This window comes from Pristis pectinata, chromosome 9 (genome assembly GCF_009764475.1).
Source record: "Pristis pectinata isolate sPriPec2 chromosome 9, sPriPec2.1.pri, whole genome shotgun sequence".
Classification (NCBI taxonomy): Eukaryota; Metazoa; Chordata; class Chondrichthyes; order Rhinopristiformes; family Pristidae; genus Pristis; species Pristis pectinata.
The window spans coordinates 100,254,020-100,274,610 of NC_067413.1; the positions used below are offsets into that span (position 1 = coordinate 100,254,020).

At 43.2% G+C, this 20,591-nt stretch overlaps 2 protein-coding genes across 11 annotated transcripts in view; one reads left to right on the top strand and one right to left on the bottom strand.

The window, feature by feature from the left end:
• Positions 1 to 9,333, bottom strand: part of nagpa (N-acetylglucosamine-1-phosphodiester alpha-N-acetylglucosaminidase) — a 52,866-nt gene extending 43,533 nt beyond the window's left edge. Inside the window, exons 1-2 of one of the 2 annotated variants that reach the window (XM_052022916.1) lie at positions 9,169 to 9,333; positions 5,660 to 6,139 (exon numbers count right to left, since the gene is read on the bottom strand). In XM_052022916.1, coding sequence (XP_051878876.1) covers positions 5,660 to 6,139; positions 9,169 to 9,320 — 632 coding nt within the window. In that variant the 5' untranslated portion in view covers positions 9,321 to 9,333. The remainder of the gene's footprint in view (positions 1 to 5,659; positions 6,140 to 9,168) is intronic. The other variant, XM_052022917.1, reaches the window with a different exon arrangement.
• ndufaf6 (NADH:ubiquinone oxidoreductase complex assembly factor 6) overlaps positions 8,921 to 20,591 on the top strand; it is a 30,558-nt gene continuing 18,887 nt past the window's right edge. For 2 of the 9 annotated variants that reach the window (XR_007956873.1, XM_052022925.1), the window contains exons 1-3: positions 9,491 to 9,974; positions 14,486 to 14,585; positions 17,201 to 17,323. Coding sequence is in view for 1 of the 9 variants with exons in the window: in XM_052022925.1 (XP_051878885.1) it covers positions 9,814 to 9,974; positions 14,486 to 14,585; positions 17,201 to 17,323 (384 nt within the window). In the remaining 8 variants the exon portion in view is untranslated. The other 7 variants (XR_007956878.1, XR_007956877.1, XR_007956880.1 and 4 more) reach the window with 7 other exon arrangements.

Consider the following 20,591-nt stretch of genomic DNA (forward strand, 5'->3'; position numbering starts at 1 on the left):
TATTACAATCATAACACAAATCAGGGAAGGTAAAGGCCAAGATGTGGAAATTACCATTCTCTATGATCCTGCTTGGTTTTGGTGTTGTGGAGTCAGAGGACTAGGGACTGCAAATTTTAAATTCTTGCTCAAAAAGAGAAAAAACTTTCATATACAGGCTGAACATCTGTGTGGGGGAAAACTAATGCAAACAATTCTCAAGAATAAAACTGCCACTTTGAGAAGCATAGATTAATAAGGTTAAGGATTTTTTTTTACAAAATACAGTAACTTTTGTCCATCTAGCCTTATTGAATATTTTTAAGTAACAGAGTTGATGAAGTTGGTACAGAAGTTGTATATATTGACTTCCAAATGGCAACTCATAACAGACATTTTGAAAATAGTAGCACATTGGATAAAGGGATAATTGGGTGCAAAATGAGCTGATGAATAGAAGGCAGAGAAAAAACACTGAAAAGAATTTTCAGACAGGACAAATATCCAGTGAGATCTTCCAGTAGGAATATTGCTTTTGTTAGTGACGTATGAAAATGACCTGTACTTTGATTCTGGGATTACAATGTCAAAGTTTTCAAAAAGGTACAAAGCCTGTCAATATAATAACATGCATGATCACCTCATAGCAAACAACAAGAAGATATACAGAGAATGGTGAAATCAGCAAATATGATTTACTGTGGATAAATATGAAATGTTATATTTACACTCAGTATGAACACCACCTCCATAACATTGCCTTACCCTGCAGTTGGTCAGCTCATCCATTGCTGAAAATCTCATCCATGTTTTTGGTTCCCCTACACTTGCCTTTTCCCTTACCTGAGTGACTTTCATTCTATTCTCCATAAATTTGTAGCCATCCAAAATTCTGTTGCTTATGTCTGAACTCAGACTATCCCATTCACCCGTTGGACTGAGGATTATTTAATGGACGGAAAACACAGCAGGAATAAGTGGATTATTTTTGGGTTGGTAGATTGTAACATATGGGGTACTGCTGGGAACTACGCTGGGGCTCTGTCTGTTCACAGTCAATATCATTGATTGGATGAGAGGACCAAGTATCCAAGGCTGCTGATGATACAAGGCTGGCAGGCAGTGTGGGTTATGAGGGGCGAGGAGGATGCAGAGAGGCGTCAAGGGAAATACTTAGCCGAGTGAATTGGTGAAGATACAGAAGGTAGAATGTACAATGGAAGGTGTGAAGTCATTCATTTTGGTAAAAAAAAGAGGAGAATTTCTTTTAAAAATAGTAACAGTTTGCAAAGTGTAAGTGTTCAGTGGGATCTGGGTGTCCTGGTGCATGAATCACTTCAAGTTAACATACAGATACAGGACAATTAGTGAAACAGATGATACATTAGCCTTCATTGCAAAAGGATTTGAGTACAAGAGTAAAAATGTCTTAATGAAATTCTACAGGGCTCCAACAAGACCACTCCCTGGAATGTTGTGTACAGGTCTGGTCTCCCTACCGAAGGAAGAACATACCTGTAATAGAGGGAAGTCAATAAAGGTTTACCCGAATGATTCCAAGGGTCAGGGAGGCTTTCCTGTGAGGAGATGTTAAACAGATTGGCACAATACTCTTTGGTGTTTAGAAGAACGAGAGGCTTTCTCAATGAAATATACAATATTAGGGGCTTAACATGGCAGATGCCGGCATGATGTTTCCCCTGGCTGGGGTGTCTACAATCAGAGGTCACAGTCTCAAATAAAGCAGCTCACCATTCGTTAGGAAAAAGAATCATCCAGATAGTAGTGAATCTTTGGAATTCTGTACACTAGAGAACTATGGAGGCTCAGACACTGAGCATATTCTTGATAGTTTTGTTTCATTATGAGAATAAAGAGACATGGTTAGTACAGGAAAGTGATGCTGACATGAACAGTAGGCACAAGGGGTCCTGCTACTAATTCTTATGTTAGTACTTCCAGAAACGTGCTAACAATATCGACAATGGGAAAATGATATGTAATCTGCTTACTTTGAATCTGAAAGATTACCAATACTATGGAGATACAGATTACCCCACTGCATTGCAAGCGAGAAGGAAATTGCAGATTAAATTTTAAAAAAAATTAAAGTTAAGACAAACAATTGCATTTTTTTTAAAAATACACAAAAAAATATCAGACTGAGAACAACTTCCTTCATTCACTGGAGTTTAAAAAGAACTCGAGCTGGAGAGTCCACAACTAGCAAGCCAATTCTCAGGCTGACAGGTTCCTATTTAGGACTGAGGTGACAGAAATGTTACACAAGTTATAAATCTTTGAAATTCTATTCAAGGAGACTATGCATGCTCAATTATTGAACATATTCAAGGCAAGGATCAATCGATACTACGGAAATCAAAGGATATGTTTTCTTATACTAAGAAAATCAAAGGATATCAGACAGCAAAGTGGACTTGAAGGACAGACAACCATGATCTAACTGAATGGTGGAGAAGGCTTGAGAGGCCATAGGACCTAACTTCTGCCTCTGGTACTTATATTCTAACCGTATTTTTACACAAATGATATCATTCTGCCTCTGGTACTTATATTCTAACCGTAATTTTACACAAATGATATCATTCTGCCTCTGGTACTTATATTCTAACGGTATCTTTACACAAATGATATCATTAGCTTAAATGGCTAAGACAGAAGAGTGAAATCCAGCAGCATTGTCAGCAACACAACTGAACGTGAGCATGGGAAGATACTACAGAGGATTCTGTCCCAAGATGTACTGAAGTCATAGCTTCATAAAGTCAGAGCAATCCAGCACAGATACAGGCCCTTCAGCCTAACCAGTCCATGCTGACCACGGGGCCCACCCAGCTAGTCCTAATTTCCTGCATTTGACCCATATCCCTCCAAGCCCCGCCCCTCCATGTACCTATCCAAGTGCTTCTTAAATGATACTGTTGTACCTGCCGCACCCACTTCCTCTGGCAGCTCAGTCCATATACTCACCACCCTCTGTGTGAAAAAGTTGCCCCTCAGGTCCCTTTTAAATTTTTCCCCTCACCCTAAACCCATGCCCCCTAGTTTTGGACTCCCCTACCCTGTGGAAAAGACTGTTACCATCCACCTTATCTATGCCTCTCATAATTTTAAACACTTCTATAAGGTTGCCCCTCATTCTCCTGTGTTCTAAGGAAGAAAGACCTTGCCTGGCTAACCTCTCCCTATAATTCAGGTCCTCTGGTCCTGGCAACATCCTTGTAAATCCTTTTAGCCCACTTTGGCAAGTCCGATCACCTGGCTGTACTTCTATACCCAACATACAGGCAGAGACTGAGGACTGCGGCACCAGTGGTGAGGACCGCGAAGGTCTGGTCAAGGGAGGCGGAGGAGCATTTACAGGACTGCTTTGAATCGGTGCACTGGAACATATTCAAGGATTCATCTTCAGATCTGAATGAAAATGCCACAGCCACTGACTTCATCAAGACCTGCATGGATGAGTGTGTACCTTCGAAAACATACCAAGTCTTCCCAAACCAGAAGCCCTGGATGAACCAGGTTTGCAGTCTGCGGAGGGCTAGATCTGTGGCGTTCAAGACTGGCGATCCAAAACCCTACAAGAAGTCCAGGTACGACCTATGAAAGGCCATCGTGAGAGCGAAAAGGCAATTCTGTGTGCAGGTAGAGACGCAATCGGGTGCACAACAGCTGGGGCAGGGTTTGCATGCCATTACTTCCTAATAAGCCAAAACCTAACAGCATAAATGGCAGTGATGCTTCACTCTCTGATGAGCTCAAGGCCTTTTATGCAGCTTTGAAAGGGAAAATATCACTACACCTGTATGAAACCCCCACAGCATCAGATGACCCCGTGATCTGCCTTGGGGGCCGACGTCAGAACATCCTTCAAGAGGGCGAACCCTTGCAAGGCATCAGGCCCCAACAGTGTACCTGGCAGGGTGCTGAAAATCTGTGCCAACCAACCAGCTGGAGTGTTCAAGGACATCTTCAACCTCTCACTGCTGCAGTTGGAGGTTCACATCTGGTTCAAAAGGGCATCAATCATACCGGCGCACAAGAAGAGTGGGATGAGCTGCCTCAATGACTATCTCCCAGTAGCACTCACATCTACTGTGGTGAAGTGCTTTGAGAGGTTGGTCATGGCTAGAATTAACTCCTACCTGAGCAAGGACTTGGACCTGCTGCAATTTGCCTACCAACAACAGGTCTACAGCGGACACAATCTCATTGGCTCTTCACTCGGCTTTGGAGCACCTAGACAATAGCAAAGCGTACATCAGGCTGCTGTTTATCGATTACAGCTCGGTGTTCAACACCATCATTCCCTCAGTACTAATCAACAAGCTTTAAAATCTGGGCCTCTGTACCTCCCTCCGCAACTGGATCCTTGACTTCCTTATTGGGAGACCACAGTCAGTGCGGATCAGTAGTAACATCTCCTCCTCGCTGACAATTGACACCGGCACACCTCAAGGATGCATGCTTAGCCCACTGCTCTACTATCTCTACACTCATAATTGCATGGCTAGGCACAGCTCAAACACCATCTATAAATTTGCCGATGACAACACTGTTGGCAGAATCTCAAATGGCGATGAGGTGGCTTGATCGGCTGGTTGAGTGGTTCGCAACAACAACCTCACACTCAACATCAGCATGACCAAGGAACTGATTGAGTCAGCGGTGGAAAGGGTGAGCAAGTTCCTGGGCATCAACATCCAAGGATCTGTCCTGGGCCCAACACAATGATGCAATCACGAAGTTGGCATGCCAGCGGCTCTACTTTATTGGGAGTTTGAGGAGATTTGGTACATCACCAAAGACTCTTGCAAATTTCTACAGATGTATAGTGGAGAGCATTCTGACTGGTTGCATCACCGCCTGGTATGGTGGCTTCAATGTGCAGGATCGAAAGAGGCTGCAGAGGGTTGTAGACTCAGCCAGCTCCATCACAGGCACAACCCTCCCCACCATTGAGGACATCTTCAAGAGGCTGTGCTTCAAGAAGGCGGCATCCATCATTAAGGACCCTCACCACCCAGGACACGCCGTCTTCACATTACTACCATCAAGGTGGTGGTACAGGAGCCTGAAGACCCAAACTCAACAAATCAGGAACAGCTTCTTCCCCTCTGCCATCAGATTTCTGAACGGTCCACGAACACTCCCTCATTATTCCTCTTTTGCATTATTTATTTTTGTAACTTATAGTAATTTTTGTGTTTTAATGTCTTGCACTGTACTGCTGCCACAAAAACAAATTTCACAACGTCAGTGACAATAAACCTGATTCTGATTCCAGTTTAACCACATCTTACCTATAATAGGCTGACCAAAACTGTACACAGTACTCCAAGTGCAGCCTCACCAATGACCTATACAACTGTGACATAAATTTCCAACTCCTATACTCAATGCCCTAACTGATGAAGGCCAGCATGCGAAGTCCCCAAGTTCAGCTTTTTAGTGAGCTAACTAAAGTGCACAATGCTAAAAAGCTATTAAAAATTGGGGTTCACCATTTACAGAAAATCTAAGATAAAAGATAACTAATTAGTCAGTTTGCCTATTTGTAAATGTAAGGGGCCGATGAATTTCATTCTGTAAAATCAGACGCGTACTGATTTCATTATATATTTAATAAACATTTACACAGTTTTATCTAGTTTCTTACCCAAATACTAAAGTGCCATCCTTCTTGATCCCAAATTGTGCATTTTGAATTCCATTTCCATTTTGTACCAGTTTTCCGTCACTCACAACATTACCGAAGCAACGTCCTTTGTCCATGTCAAAAAATCCACCATTGTGGGCCACCAAACACTTCCTGGATTTTGCAGTTTCTTGTACTGTTGCTCTGTACGAGTGACTACATCCTCCTGGTTCTCGTGGCTCCAAGACTGAGACTGTTTTCAGTGGGTTATTCACAAAGGTGAAATGGCCAGTGACTGTTTTAAGCTTTCCCTCATCAGTGGGAAACTTTGAAACAAATACAGTAGATTTAGCAATGGGAAGATCAGTGGATTTATCTGCAGGCCAGGTTTCATGTGTAATATTCCCGAACGCAATAGGCTGACAATCTCTGATGTATCTATGAGTATTCCGCGAACCATGCTCCAAAGGATAGTATGGAAACAGTTCATTTAAATAAGGCCTACAAAGGAAATAAAATTTTATTACAGACACAAAGGTAGATATCAATAATCAAAACATGATAAAAACCTAGTTTTAATGTCAAAGCAAGCAATACATTTATTAAACTCACACCGTGTCTCCCTAGGATGGCTGCAAGGTTAAAGATTAAAAATAAACCCACCTCCCAACCCACTCACAAGAGAAGGCAGAGAAGAGAACACAGAGAATGTTTGTGATGGGGTGGAGACTGAGAGAAAATGGATGACAAAAATTGGTGTCATAAAATGGTGAAGGCTTGTTAACAGCTGAGTTGCCTTTCACTTTAACTCCCTATCCCACTCTCACTCTGATCTTGTTTTGCCTCTTGCACCATTCCAACAAAGCCTAAAGTAAGTTTGACAAAAAGAACCTAATCTTCCCTCAGCACTCTGCAGCTCTTGGGACTAAGCATTGAAATCAAGAATTTCAGATAATCAGCCTTTCCTGTTTGTGTCAGAAGTACAAGACATTGCACAGAACAAGACACTGTACAAGACATTGGTGAGATCACACTTACAGCACTGTGTGCTGTTCTGGTCGCCCTGCTATAGGAAGGATGTCATTAAGCTGGAAAGGGTGCAGAAAAGATTCACAAGGATGTTACCAGGACTGAAGAGCTCGAGTTACAAAAAGAAACTAGATAAGATATTTATTAGTCACATGTACATCAAAACACGTCTTTTTGTGTGACTGAGAATGTGCCAGGGGCATTTTTCCCCCGGAGTGTAGGAGGCTGAGGGATGACCTTATAAAAGGCATATAAAATACACAGGTAAGGTGAATAGGGACCTGATAGGCAACTTTTTCCACAGAGGGTTGTGCGTATATGAAACAAGCTACCAGATAGGGCTGTAGAGGCGGGTACAATTACAATGCTTAAAAAGACATTTAGGTGCTTGGACAGAAAAGGTTTAGAGGGATATGGGCCAAATGCAGGCTAGCATGACTACCTCAGGTAGGCAACTTGGTCAGCATGGAAGGGTTGGGCCAAAAGGCCTGTTTCCGTGCTGTATGGCTCTACGACTGCTCTATCCTCATTTTTCTCCCACTATCAAGACCTCATCTAGAGAGATTTGCTGCCATTAACAAGTCTTCATCATCGTCTCTCAGTCGCCATCAATCAAGCAAACCAACATGCACAGGTAGAACCACTGGGCAATAAGATCTAATGATCCCCAAATACTCCGTGACCTTGGGATCCCAATCCCAAAGATCCAGGTCTCTCCACAACCCCAATCCAAACCTCAAATATCTGAAGCTCAAACAATCCGAACACCATGATTATGTTTCCTTGTTTCTAGTTTCCATCCCATCAGCTTGGCTGTCTGATGAAAGACCAGTCTGCAAGCAACCCCACAATGCTGAAGACCTGAGTGTATCCTGCACTTCCCATTTCCATTCCAGTACTCAATATCTGCAGTATTTTGTTTTTGCATTAGTTTTAAAGTTTGCATTCAGTCTTCAATAATAAGACGTTTTTACTAACAAATTTACTATATTTTAATTACATTGAAAAGATACAATTCAAGACAAAGCACCTGTTTTTCCAGAATGTTCTTATCCAGCTATATTCATAGAAACACAAAAACAGAATCTTGAGTAACCAAGTCGGTGCTGATCAATTTATCATTAGCGTTGGTCTACACATATTTGAGAACAAGGAGACATCCCGGCCATCATCAACATGAAGATGCTGAGATGGTGGAAGTAGGGGATTTATGGCTGCAGTGGGGGGAGAAATGTGGGTTCCATTTCTTTTGTTGCTTATGGAAATCTCTTTTCAAACTATATGCAGATTATACATGATCAACATTTTTCAATTGTTTCTCCATTCAGTTTATTATTTGCTGCTCACTCAAGATTTCTGTAAGATTTTGCACATGACCAAACCGTTGTGGTGTGGATCTTATGTCAAAACAAAAACCTTGTCATTTTAGAAACTATAAAATTCCTACAGTATCATTCTCAATTGAAAATTCTGTCATGTCAACATACTGTGAATTTAGTACAAGAGTTGTATTCAACATTTTGTCTGGAGGGAGCAGTAAATTTCAAGGAAAGCAGTTTCCGCTGCTTATGCATTTATCAAATATTGCAGATTGCTAAAATTTCAATATTTGGAAGTTGGTCACAATAGATGCAAATGTTATAACTGTTAAAAAATGTCCTGCTTTTGAGAAAAAAAGAAATCGGGTAGAGCTGGTCACTAAGTCCTGATGCAAGGTCTCAACCTGAAACATCAACTATCCCTTTGCCTCCACAGATGCTGCTCGACCGGTTGAGTTCTCTAGTAGTTTATTTTTCTTTGCTCCAGATTCCAGCATCTGCAGTCTTTTGTGTCTCCACGATGTGCTAAGGGAAGCAGTGAACTGGGTGCAGCGACTACAAGAGCCGATGGAAAGGGCTACAATTCAGTGTTTTCCTGGCAGAACACACAAATTAATTGAAATCGGCATTAAAACCCTATGAATTTTTATTTGAGAGTTGTAATTGATGACTGTTAACAGGAATGTTAACAGGAACTGATGACGTGTTAATAGGAATAAAAGGACTTGTTATAAAGTACTTGATTGGATGTTCTATATTCAATACTTGTAAATTTTGTATTAAAACTTTTTTTTGGAATTTTTAAAACAATAGTGCGTGCGTATGTAATAAATAGCCAAGAGTCAGCTACAGCGTTTGGTGAAGCTTCCGTGCTGCCTAGGACACGTCTACACTATCAGAAGAGAGTACATACAAAGTTAGGCGTCGGAATGTGCCCGCTTCAACTTTGATCCTTCACTCGATCCTTCAGCTTCTGGCGCCTGTGCTGAGGTTTTGCTTTAACACCCACTCGGTTGGCGTCAGGCGCCCCGCGGGACCGGGATCGGGCTGCCCGCGGGGCCGGGGCTGGGGCTGGGACCGGGGCCGGGCCGCCCGCGGGGCCGGGACCGGGGCCGCAGCGACAACCGGCCGCTTCACAGAAGTTCAGGTGACGCTGAGGGCGCGCAGGCCGGCGGCACTTACCCGTCGGTGACTCCGCCACCGGTACAGAAGAGCGAGAGGACGCCGAGGGCCAGGCCGGTGCGCCAGCAGCCTTTCCCCGGCGGTGACCGACTCCACACCGAGCGGGAGCCGCCGGCCGCCATTCCCATCCCGCCCGGGTCACGTGACGCCATTCAACCCCCCCCCTCCGGACAGACCTCATCACGTGATTCCATTCGCGCCCACTCGGCCGCCCCAGTCACGTGACACCATTCTCAGCCCGCCCTCCGCATCCATGTCATGTGACTCCATCCTCCAAACATACCGTGGTCACGTGAGGCTATTCCCGGCCGATCTCCAGACGTGTCTCACCCTCAGCCCTCCCCCCCCCCCCCAACCAAGTCCCCCGGTCATGTGACTCCATTCCCAGCCCGCCCCACCCCGTCAGGGTCACGTGATTCCATTCCCACTCCAGCTTCCGCGGGAAGTTTGGGCGGGGACCGAGTGCACGGCTTGTCTTGCACCCGGGCCGTCGACAATTCCTTCCCCCACAGACGCTGCCCGACCCGCTGATCGCTGCAGACCCAGCGGACACCGTGCGGTGTGTGGGGGGGGAACGCTTTGTCGGCGCTGCCGCTGCTCTCCGGAAGGAAGAGGCTGAGGGACCGGCCGGCGAGCGCGGGCAGCATGGCGTCCGGCGCCGCCGCGTGTGTGCGGCCGGGGCGCGCGCTGAGGCTCCGTCTCCTGGCAACCGGGCGTCCGGGGCACGCGGCCGGGCGGGGGCGCGCCGCCGACAGCGGGGCGGCCGTGCCCGCGCACCGGGAGCACTACTGCTTGCGGCTGGTCAGGTGGGTCCGGTCATCATCGCCACCCGGAGCCAGGGATAGCGACCCCCCCACCGTCCGCCCGGATCCCCCGCACCGGGCTCTGAGGGAGCGCAGGGGAAGGCAGTGCGGACTCAGGTGCACGGTCACAGTGAGGCCGGGAGCCCATCTCATTGTATGAGGGAACCGTTCAACAGTCTTATCACAGAGGGGCAGAAGCTGTCCTTGAGCCTGGTGGGACGTGCCCTCAGGCTCCTGTATCTTCTGCCCGATAGGAGAGGAGAGAGGATGGCCCGGGTGGGTGGGGTCTTTGATGATGCCGGCTGCTTTACCGAGGCAGCGAGCGGTGCAGACAGAGTCCGCGGAGGGGAGGCTGGTGTCCGTGACGCGCTGGGCCGTGTCCACGACTCTCTGCAGTTTCTTGCGGTCCAGGGCAGAGCAGTTGCCGTCCCGAGCCGGGATGCATCCAGATAGGATGCTTTCTATGGTGCATGGATAAAAATCGGCGAGTGTCAGAGAGGACATGCCAAATTTCTTTGGCCTCCTGAGGAAGTAGAGGTGCTGGTGACGCAAGAGATTCTGCAGATGCTGGAATCTGGAGCAACATAAAATGCTGGAGGAACTCAGCAGGTCAGGCAGCATCTATACAGTCGATGTTTCAGGTCGAGACCCTTCAGCAGTCCTGGAAAAACTTGCTTGCAGCAGCATCACAGATACAGCTTCATGTAAGCAGCATTCACGAGATAAACGGTTAATTTATACACAATTTTTACAAGAACGAACACAATTAGAACAAAAAAAAGCAAAGTCCACTTTAGTGCAAAATGATCAAAGTGGTCATAGTGCTGCTAAACTCCAGTGATTAGGATTGTGCTAGTTGGTTCAAGAACCAAATAGTTGACAGGAAGTAGCTGTTCTTGAATTTGGTGGTGTGGAACTTCAGTCTTCTGTACCTTCTGTTTCTTGGTAGCTGTGAGAAGATGGTATGGCCTGGATGGTGGGCACCTTTGATAGTGCACCTGGAAGGAGTGCGCTGCCTCACAAACTACCATTGAATTTAACAATTTCAGGTAACCCTCACCCCTTATGTTCCTTTCCGAGTCCCACCAGTCTCTCTTCCTGTGTTCACTTTTCCATCCTTTCCACATCCTCCCTTGTTACTAAGATTCGTTACCCTTCCCCACCTGTTTCCATCTGCCCATCACTGATATACCGATCCACCTGAGTTTCTTCTCCCTTGGTTCACCTTTCCTGTCTCCTACACTGCCCAGTTCCCATCACCCACCCATCCATCCCATATCTGGTTCCACCTCTCACCTACTAGCCTCTGTCTCACCCTGGATGACTCTGTTTCCCACTGATGTGGCCTGACCTGCTGAGTATTTCCACCATTTTGTTTTGTTTGATTTCCAGCATCTGTAGTTTTTTTCCTATATTGGCTTTCCCTCTCAGTCTTTTTTTTACACTGGCTATTTTCACTCTGCACTTTACATCCTGAAACTTCAACCATCCCTTGGTCTTCGCAGACCTGATGAGTTCTTCTAGCAGTTCATTATTTTTTGCTCCCGATTCCAGCATCTGCATTGTCCCGCATCTCCTTGTAAACTGCTCTGTCAGCCACCTGCTCTCCCTTCTGTCAGAGAGTTTGCAGTTTCCACATTGTACTCATTAGTCACTTTAGAAACCACAACACTGGAGTTGGAGTAAATAATCCTCAATCCCGAGGGACTAGAAGATAATTGTGCGGCTTTGGTTACAGTACTGGCAAATTTAAATTGGAGGTACACAAGGAATTGAAGGAACACTGGCCTCAAGATTATAAGACTAGAGGAGGTTCCAGAGAGAGGGGGTGATGCATTGTAGCATATTGTGTATATGTGATGTTTGCACATCGTTGTATCGAGCTCTGCTGTCAGTTGAGTTGCCTTCCGTAAAGGGTATTTGATTTTGAGCTCTATCTTGCTATGTATTGGTTTATTATTGTCACTTGTACCGAGGTACAGTGAAAAATTTGTCTTGCGTACTGATTGTACAGGTCAATTCATTACACAGTGCAGTTACATTGAGGTAGTACAGAGTGTATTGATGTAGTACAGGTAAAAACAATAACGGTACAGAGTAAAGTGTCACAGCTACAGAGAAAGTGCAGTGCAATAAGGTGCAAGGTCACAATGAGGTACCTTACTAAGCAGTAACCTGGAATACAAGAACATAAGCAGGAGGAAGCCAATCAGCCCCTTGAGCCTGCTTAACCATTCAAAAAGATGGTTGATCTAATGTTGGCCTCAGCACTACTTTCCCAGTCTATCCCCATATCCTATCCATATCCAGTGTCTGCTTTGAATATATTCAATGACTCCACTTCCACAGCTCTCTGGGGTAGAGAATCTAGAGAATCACAGTTCTCAAAAGAAATTCTTCAACTCCATCTAAAATGGGTTACCACTTATTCTGGAATATTCTCCCCTAGCTCTAGATAGCTCTATTGGGGGGAAGGTCCCCTTAGCATTCACCCTATCAATTCCCCTCAGAATCTTGTTTTGGTAAGTTCACCTAACATTCGTAATGTTAATGAGTATAGACTCCATCTATCTTCACTGCCTGCGTGCTAACTTTTTAGTGTTTTGTATCCAAAGACCTTTGTACTGAAATATTTTTGGTTGCACACCATCTAAATAATTTGCTTTTTCCCTTCTTCCTTCCAATGTGGAAGTATTTTCCAACATTTTACCCCATCTGCTAACTGGCCCACTCCTAACCTGTCAGCATCACTTTACAGGCTCCTTATGCCACTTGTGGTAGAGAATTCTATAGGTTCAGCAGCCTCTAGGTTGGAGCAGGGGCATCAGCTCTACTGTGCTGCCTACCAGTATCATTACTGATACTGTTTTGTTTTCTTTCATTCCATACTAAAGTGAGTTATTTAGTAAGCTGAATTTAAAGTCCCCAGATGCCATTTGTGGGGTTTGAGCAAGGTCTCGCCACCTGTACTATGTTGGGGGTCTCTCCAAGTGCAAATTCAGGTTCTGCCCTTGGGATGGCTTTGCTAGCTTGTGAAGACCTACCCTCAGGCTCCTTGGCTGCCAAAGCTGTCATTTAACTTGAACATTTGTAAATATCTTTTTATTCACAAACATTCGAAAACAATAGAGTATTGTTTTTAAAAAGTTAATTAAAAAATATTAAAATCCTAAAAAATACTGCCTACAGAAGAGTTTTAAAAATGTCATTTAGATTAAGGAATTCAATCAAATAATAAAAATTTCTACTTAAGTGATGGGAAATACTTAAGTGATGGGAAATCTGAGGAAGTCTGTGCTGATCCATTAAACTTTGAGCAGACTCCTAGCAAAGTACAGATGCGCTGGGATTGGTACTTAGCTGAGCAGAAGTTAGCAGGCCCAATCAGCTTTGCTGAATAAAAAAAATGGAAGCTTGGGGTTAATGTTTTTAATTCAGACCACATTTCAATATAGAAATAAAAGCAGGGCTAGGCCATTTGGCCCCTTGTACGTGCTCTGCCATTCAGTATGATTATGGATGTATTCCCATTTTACTCCCTCTGTATTCCTTTACTCATAGAATTTTTAATATTTGGATTATTTATAACTGGGCAGATTGCCTCCAGATGTTGTGGCACATAGTTAAATTTCAGATTGAAATATTGCATTTTAGGTTGTTAGAACAATAATGGTCATGTGCATTGTCAGTTTTGATGGTTTCTGGAAGATTATTAGTTGTCCTTGTCACTCTGAAGGTTTGTCACCATTCCTATGATCCAATTGCCTTTGAGAGGTTGGAGGGGAATTTCTGGTTGGGTGGCCACTTTGTGGAGCACCTGCATTGAGTCAGCAGTGATGACCAGAGCTCCTACCAATGTAGTTCTCCACCCGGCTCCCACTCTGAGCTATCTGTCCAACCTAAACTTGAGGAACACTGCCTCATCTGTCTGGGCACATGCACCTGTTCAGACTCTATATTGAATTGAATTCTACAACTTTGGGTAACTCATTTTCTTTCAGAGCAGTCTAGGTCATCTGTCTGTGATATTGGCTCAGTTTTTTGTTTCTCTCTTCATTAGCTCAGCCTGATTTGCAGGGTTTGTCCTAAAACCCTGCATTTTGCAACTTTTACATTCCCTTGTCTGTCGTCCTGTTCTGTAACTGCCTTCATTTCATAGCCTTTATGAACAAGGGACTATGTTCTCTGCCCTCAAATGCCTCAATTACCCATTGACCTCATTTATAGCTCATCTCCAGGGCAACCCCTGGCCTCACCCTGTCAGGGATATTCCCTTTGCTCCATCATCTGCCCTCGCTCTCCCTGCAACTGAATGCTAACTTACTGCCTTTTGTCCCATTCTTGGCGAAGGATCTTTGATCTGAAATGTTTTTATTTCCACATGTGCTGCCTGATCTGCTGAGTGTTTCCAGCATTCTACATTTTTATTGCACACTTTAGGTCCCCTGTTCACTTTGGGTGTTTACTTTGTTTATTTTCCAATGATTGAATCAATATTTTTTTTCCACACCTAGAAATCGAGACTATGAAGGTTTCCTGTCTTCTCTGCTGCTGTCCTCAGAATTTCGCCGTTCAGTTTTTGCATTAAGAGCCTTCAATGTGGAGTTGGCTCAGGCAAGTACTCTGAATAGCTTGTCCAAATGTGTTTGTGTGTTTATTAAATGATTTTCCATTCTCAGTGGTGTTCAGAATCGGGTTTATTATCACTGACTGAAATTTGTTTTGTGTCAGCAGTACAGTGCAAAGGCAAAATTACTATAAATTACAAAATAAATAGTGCAAAAAAAGGAGTAATGAGGTTGTGTTCATGGGTTCATGGACTGTTCACAAATCTGATGCAGTAGGGGAAGATGATGTTCCTAAATTGCTGACTGTGGGACTTCAGGCTCCCATACCTCCTCCCCGATGGTGTTATTTTGTGAATAGAAAGGGTTTCCATCAGACATGCAAGCTTGAATTAATGGGGGCTACGATCTTCTGGCCATGTGAAGTAAAGCACATCTGGCAGCCATTGCATTTTCTATGAAGTGATTGCTCTGCATACTTGAGGGTTAAACCCAATGAAAAACAACAGTTGATCATACTTTTAGAAAGCTCCAACTAATGGTGAATATTGTCAAGAACCTTAGCAAAAATGTATAATTTTCTGTATTCTGCTTTAAAGAAAAAAGTTAAGATTGTTGCAAGGTAATCCTTAGATTAAGTTTAAGATTGACAAAGGGTGCTTGACTTTGACCTCACTTTTTTGGGTAAAATTTGAGCATCAATCCTGCAGCTCTGTTGGAAATGTAATTAGCTCACATAATGCTAATAGTTCTCTACTTGAACCTGCGGCTGAATTAAACATTATGTTAACTCTGCAGTTGAAAAGCCAAAAACCAGATGCTGGGGATAAGAAATAAAATCAGAAAATGTTGGAGATCCTCAGCAGGATGGGCAGCATCTGTGGGGAGAGAAACAGTTAACGTCTCAGGTCAATTACATTTCTTTAGAACAGGGTCTTATCTTGCTTTGTAATAGCTTCTTTGCATTAATTGAGAACAGTTTTGTCTAATCTGAGAATCAGAATTTCTCTTAACCACAAATTATATTCAGTACTTGGTTTATTGTGTTGATTGTTTCTTGGGTATATCATGTTCATATAATGCTAGACAAGCTTTTCTGGATTAGCCTGTTGGTTAAGGTTCGGCAGTGATGTTTTTGTGTGCCAGTGGAGGATGTGTGTATACCCTGCTCTCCAACCAGAGATTGTGGGTAAAGTGCCATTCTAAATTTTAGCACAGAAATCTTAGCATCTTGCAGCTAAATTTTAGAAATCTTATTCTGGGAATCTTAGCTAAATTGTAGCATGGACACAATGTGTGGTGGAAATTCTGTCTGTTGGATGTATCATTAAGCCAAGACTCCTCCTGTCTCGGATAAACGAAAAAGATTCTATAACACCATTTCAAAGAAAACAACAGGGGAGTTACCCCCATTGGTTTGGCCAATATTTATCCCTTGGTCATTGTGAGGAAAGAATTATCTTGTCACTTTCACATTGTGGTTTGCAGGAGTTTGCTGTGTCCAAATTGACTACAGTACAGGAATGACTGCTTGTTAAAAAGTAATGAAGAACTTTTGTATTTTGTACACATGATCTTGGTTCTTCAAGAAAAAGTTTAAAAGTCCCATCTTTACTGCATTACCATATGACCTTACTGACTGATGATATCACAGTCATCATTATTAACTATTTATACAGCACAGTAACATGGCCTAACGGCCCAACAAGCCCACGCCACCCAATTACACCCACGTTAACCTGCTAACCTGTATGTCTTTGGAATGTGGGAGGAAACCAGAGCACCCGGAGGAAACCTATGTACAGATTCTTTACAGGCAGCAGCGGGAATTGAACCCTGATCGCTGGTGCTGTAATAGCATTATGCTAACCGCTATGCTACAGTGCTGCCCCAAGACTTGTATGACAATGTATTTTGCTGGATTGTTGGTACCTACTCGATGCAGACTTGAATAGGGAAAGATAGTGTGGATGTATCACTGTGTAGTTGGTTATTACTTGTGTTGCATTATTCATGGAGCCATTAATCTAACTGCAGTCTGGTTGCCATTTTGGCAATTTGTATAGAGATGTGATTTGGGAATGACGAAGAGTACCTTATCAGATGTCCAAACTGCTAACATTGCTAAATTGCATGAGAAGAGCTCAAAAACTCACCTGAAATGCCTACTTTGTTCCCAGCTAACCTGCTTGTTTTTCTATCCACTTGCCTCTCTTTCAGCTTAATTATTCCACTCTAAGCCTCTAATCTTGCCTGATTTAGATTGTGTACACAAAGTGCTGGAGGAACTCAGCAGGTCAGGCAGCATATATGGAGGGAAATAAACGGTCGATGCTTCAGGTCGAGACCCTTCATCAGGATCGGAAAGGAAGAGGGCGGGAGCCAGAATAAAAAGGTAAGGGAAGGAACATTGTTTATTTCCTTCCATAGATGCTGCCTGACCTGCTGAGTTCCTCCAACATTTTGGGTATATTGCTCCAGATTCCAGCATCTGCAGAATCTCTTGTCCCTGATTTACATTGTACTTGATTGTGACACTGTGTGCTTAATGTGTAGCATTTTGTAATTAGTATCAATATGAAACAAGAATGTGGTTACTTAAAAGCTTCACCCTGCACAACGCGATCATTCCTAATTCCTTGTTTCTTGTTCTATTCCCCTAAGGTGCAAGATGTTGTATCCCAGAAAACACTGGGTCTAATGAGGATACAGTTTTGGAGGCAACTAATTGAAGATATTTATATTGATAATCCTCCCAACCAACCTATTGCCATGGAACTATGGAAGGTAAAGCTGGTGTTAATTAACCTGTTCTTCATAGGCTTTTCAGTAGGTACGATGCTATTTGTGGGGCTGGTTGTATTCTGACTTGCTTGCTGTGATTACTCCCCAGTTCTCCTTGTTGGATTCATTTTCTGAGCTATTCTAGGAATCTTCTGGGCATAGAGCCTTCCAAAATGTTTAATGAAATATAATGATTTTAAAATACAAGATGTATATTTCAGAATTTTGCTTGTGATTGTTTTCCCATTTGGGGTCAGGCATGGCTGGCATATTTGAATTGGAAACTTTGTTTTACTTTAACATGTTTTTAAGTAAAAGCATTAAGATTGTGATAGAAATTAACATTTTTTAGAATTAGTTCTTAAAAGGTGCTTAATCAGAGACATAAAATAGTTGAAGTAAATTTATTAGAAATACTTGAAAGCAGTTCAATGGCTTTTGACAGTAGCAGTCTATTAAAAGGCCTGTGTGCTAGCCCAGGGGCCAGAACTCGGGACTTGCGATCTACTTTGCTTTCCAGGGTGGTCACGGCAGCGAGGCCTGGAGGATATTTGAACAAAAAGAACAGCTGCAAGCACCTGCTAGGGAGGCACGGTAGCGTAGCGGTTAGTGTAACACTATTACAGCACCAGCGATTGGGGTTCAATTCCCGCCGAGGTCTGTAAGGGGTATGTACGTTCTCCCCATGTCTGTGTGGGTTTCCTCCGGGTGCCCCGGCTTCCTCCCACATTCTAAAGATGTATAGGTAGGTTAACATGGGTTTAAAATGGGTGGCGCGGACTCACTGGGCTGGAAGGGCCTGTTACTGTGCTGTATAAATAAGTTTAAAGAAATACTGTGGGCAGAGAGCATGAGTAATGGGCCATTCAGCACATGATACTGCCCATTAATAGTGTTTTTTAATTTCATTCTCTCACCTACATTGTTTGCACTGCTGCTGATATTTCTTCTGTTGGCAAACCTGGATATGTGGATTTCTGTTCTATCGTCAACGTTGTTAATTGATGAAGTATTGTGATCCCTGTCACAAACCAGCAACAAAAGAAACACACTGAGCATGATTCAGTGTTAAAAACTATTTTATTAATCACTACTTATGATAATATGTAAAATAAAAGTAAAAATGTTAGTATGTTAGAATTCAAAAATGTTAAACCTTGAACGTTAACCCCAAAACTAAACTTGTCGTGTGTGTGTGTGGCAAAGTCCAAAACTCCCAGTTCAGGAATGGTTCCTAAAGTTCAGTTCCACAAGCCATAAGGTGAAACATGAGCAAGGGCTTTTTCAACAACCACCGTTGTCTGAAGATAAGATGTAGACGTAGAGAAACATAGAGAGAGTAAATACGAAATCCAAATGTTCCACGATGGAACCCAAACGACACTCCAGTGTTTACTCGGTAGTGACTTCCTCACCCCGAAAAGCATCCGAATCGTGGTCGTCCACACACACAAATACCTGTTTCCTTCTACAGGTCAGCAACAAAGTGAACTCCACTGGATTACTTCCAACTTCCATACATGGATTTCAGTGGCAGACACAGTTATTGTTTCTCATCCATCGATAGAGAAAACTAGCAGGCTGGTGTCTCTCTCCCTTCTCTCTCTCTCTCTCTCTCTCTCTCTCTCTCTCCTTCTTCTTCTGACTTCTACAACGTCATTACGTCCTTTATCTTCTATCGACATAAGCACGCCCCACACACACAAACACGTTCACACTCTATCTTAAAGGGACTTTCACTGAGTCCGTAACATCCCCAACACGGATCCTTGCCGTAGTCATGTCCTACCTCTTTGAATATCGGTTTATTACCTCAGTTGCCTCTTGCCACATGACCACTTTCCTAGTTAGATCAATAAATTGCATTCAACCCCATGAGATTCAATTTTGGTTAAGTGTCTAGTGAAATTCTATGTTAAATTGTTTCTGTAAGACCATTTCTAAATGAAAACATCATGGGTGTTCCTCTGTCCCAAATCATCTCTTCAAAATATTCAGTTTCAATGGGCATGATTCATTCCTTATAAATCCACTCTGGTAAACTAAAATTTTTGATTTACTTTTCAATTATAGACTCTCAAATTCCTGACCACAGGTGTTAATGCTAACTCACAAGTTCCCTTGTTTCTCTCAACTTCCTATGAGAGCGCACACAATTTTTCAATCTATGGAGCAATTCTCAGATCGAAAGGAGTTATAATAAGGGCATGTACAAGGATTTCATGAACATCCTTTGAGATATAAGAAACAGATTTAAGAATGAATCCCTCAGCCTCTCGTGCTGGCTCTGCCATTCGGTGAGATCATGGCTGACCTTTTACCTCAGCACAACTTTCCTGCAGTAATTCCGGGCTAACTTCATTTCATATTCCCTTTGTTTTGTCACTACCTGCATTTCTCCCAGTCACCAGAATCAATACTATATTTTGCCTTTTTATAATGATCATCACACTTTAGGAAAGATGTAAGTGTTTTAGATTTGGAGAAAAGAGATTTACTAAAATGATTCTGGATTTGAGGGATTTCAGTTATGTGGATGGATAGGAGTATCTGGGACTGTTCTCCTTGGAGGAGAGGCTGTGAGGTGACCTGATGGAGATATTTAAAGTTATGATGGATAGAGATGGAGAGAGGGTGGTTAAAAAGGTCAAGATCTTGGGAACATATAATGATGATTAATAAAAGATACATGTGAAAATTTTTTTGAGGTGAGTACTTCAACATCAAACCAGTATGGCCTCAACAGGCTAAGTGGCCTTCTGTGCTGTAAGATATTTATTTATCAGTCACATGTACATTGAAAGCACGCAGAGAAACACATTTTTTTACGTTATTGAGAATGTGCTGGGGACAGCCTGCAAGTGTCGCCACGTTTCCAGTGCCAGCATAGCATGCCCACAACTTCCTAACCCGTACGTCTTTGGAATGTGGGAGGAAACCCAAGCAGGCACGGGGAGAACGTACAAACTCATTACAGACAGCGGTCAAAATTGAACCCAGGTCACTAGTGTTGTAATAGCGTTATGCTAGCTGTTGTTTGATAGTGACAACCATAACAGGAGGTATGAAGGGAAGAGTAGTGTGGACAGTGAACTGGCAGGACTTGAGATCAAGCATATTGTGCCTGAGGGGATGAGCACAATATTTCATCAATCACAGCAAAAGCATTTAAAAGCTTCAGGCATACTTCTGAGGAGCAATCACTCGGTGGAGTCCCATCATGGTGTTTGTATCCAGTAGTGTAGCTGGTTACAACCAGATTTCGTAACTA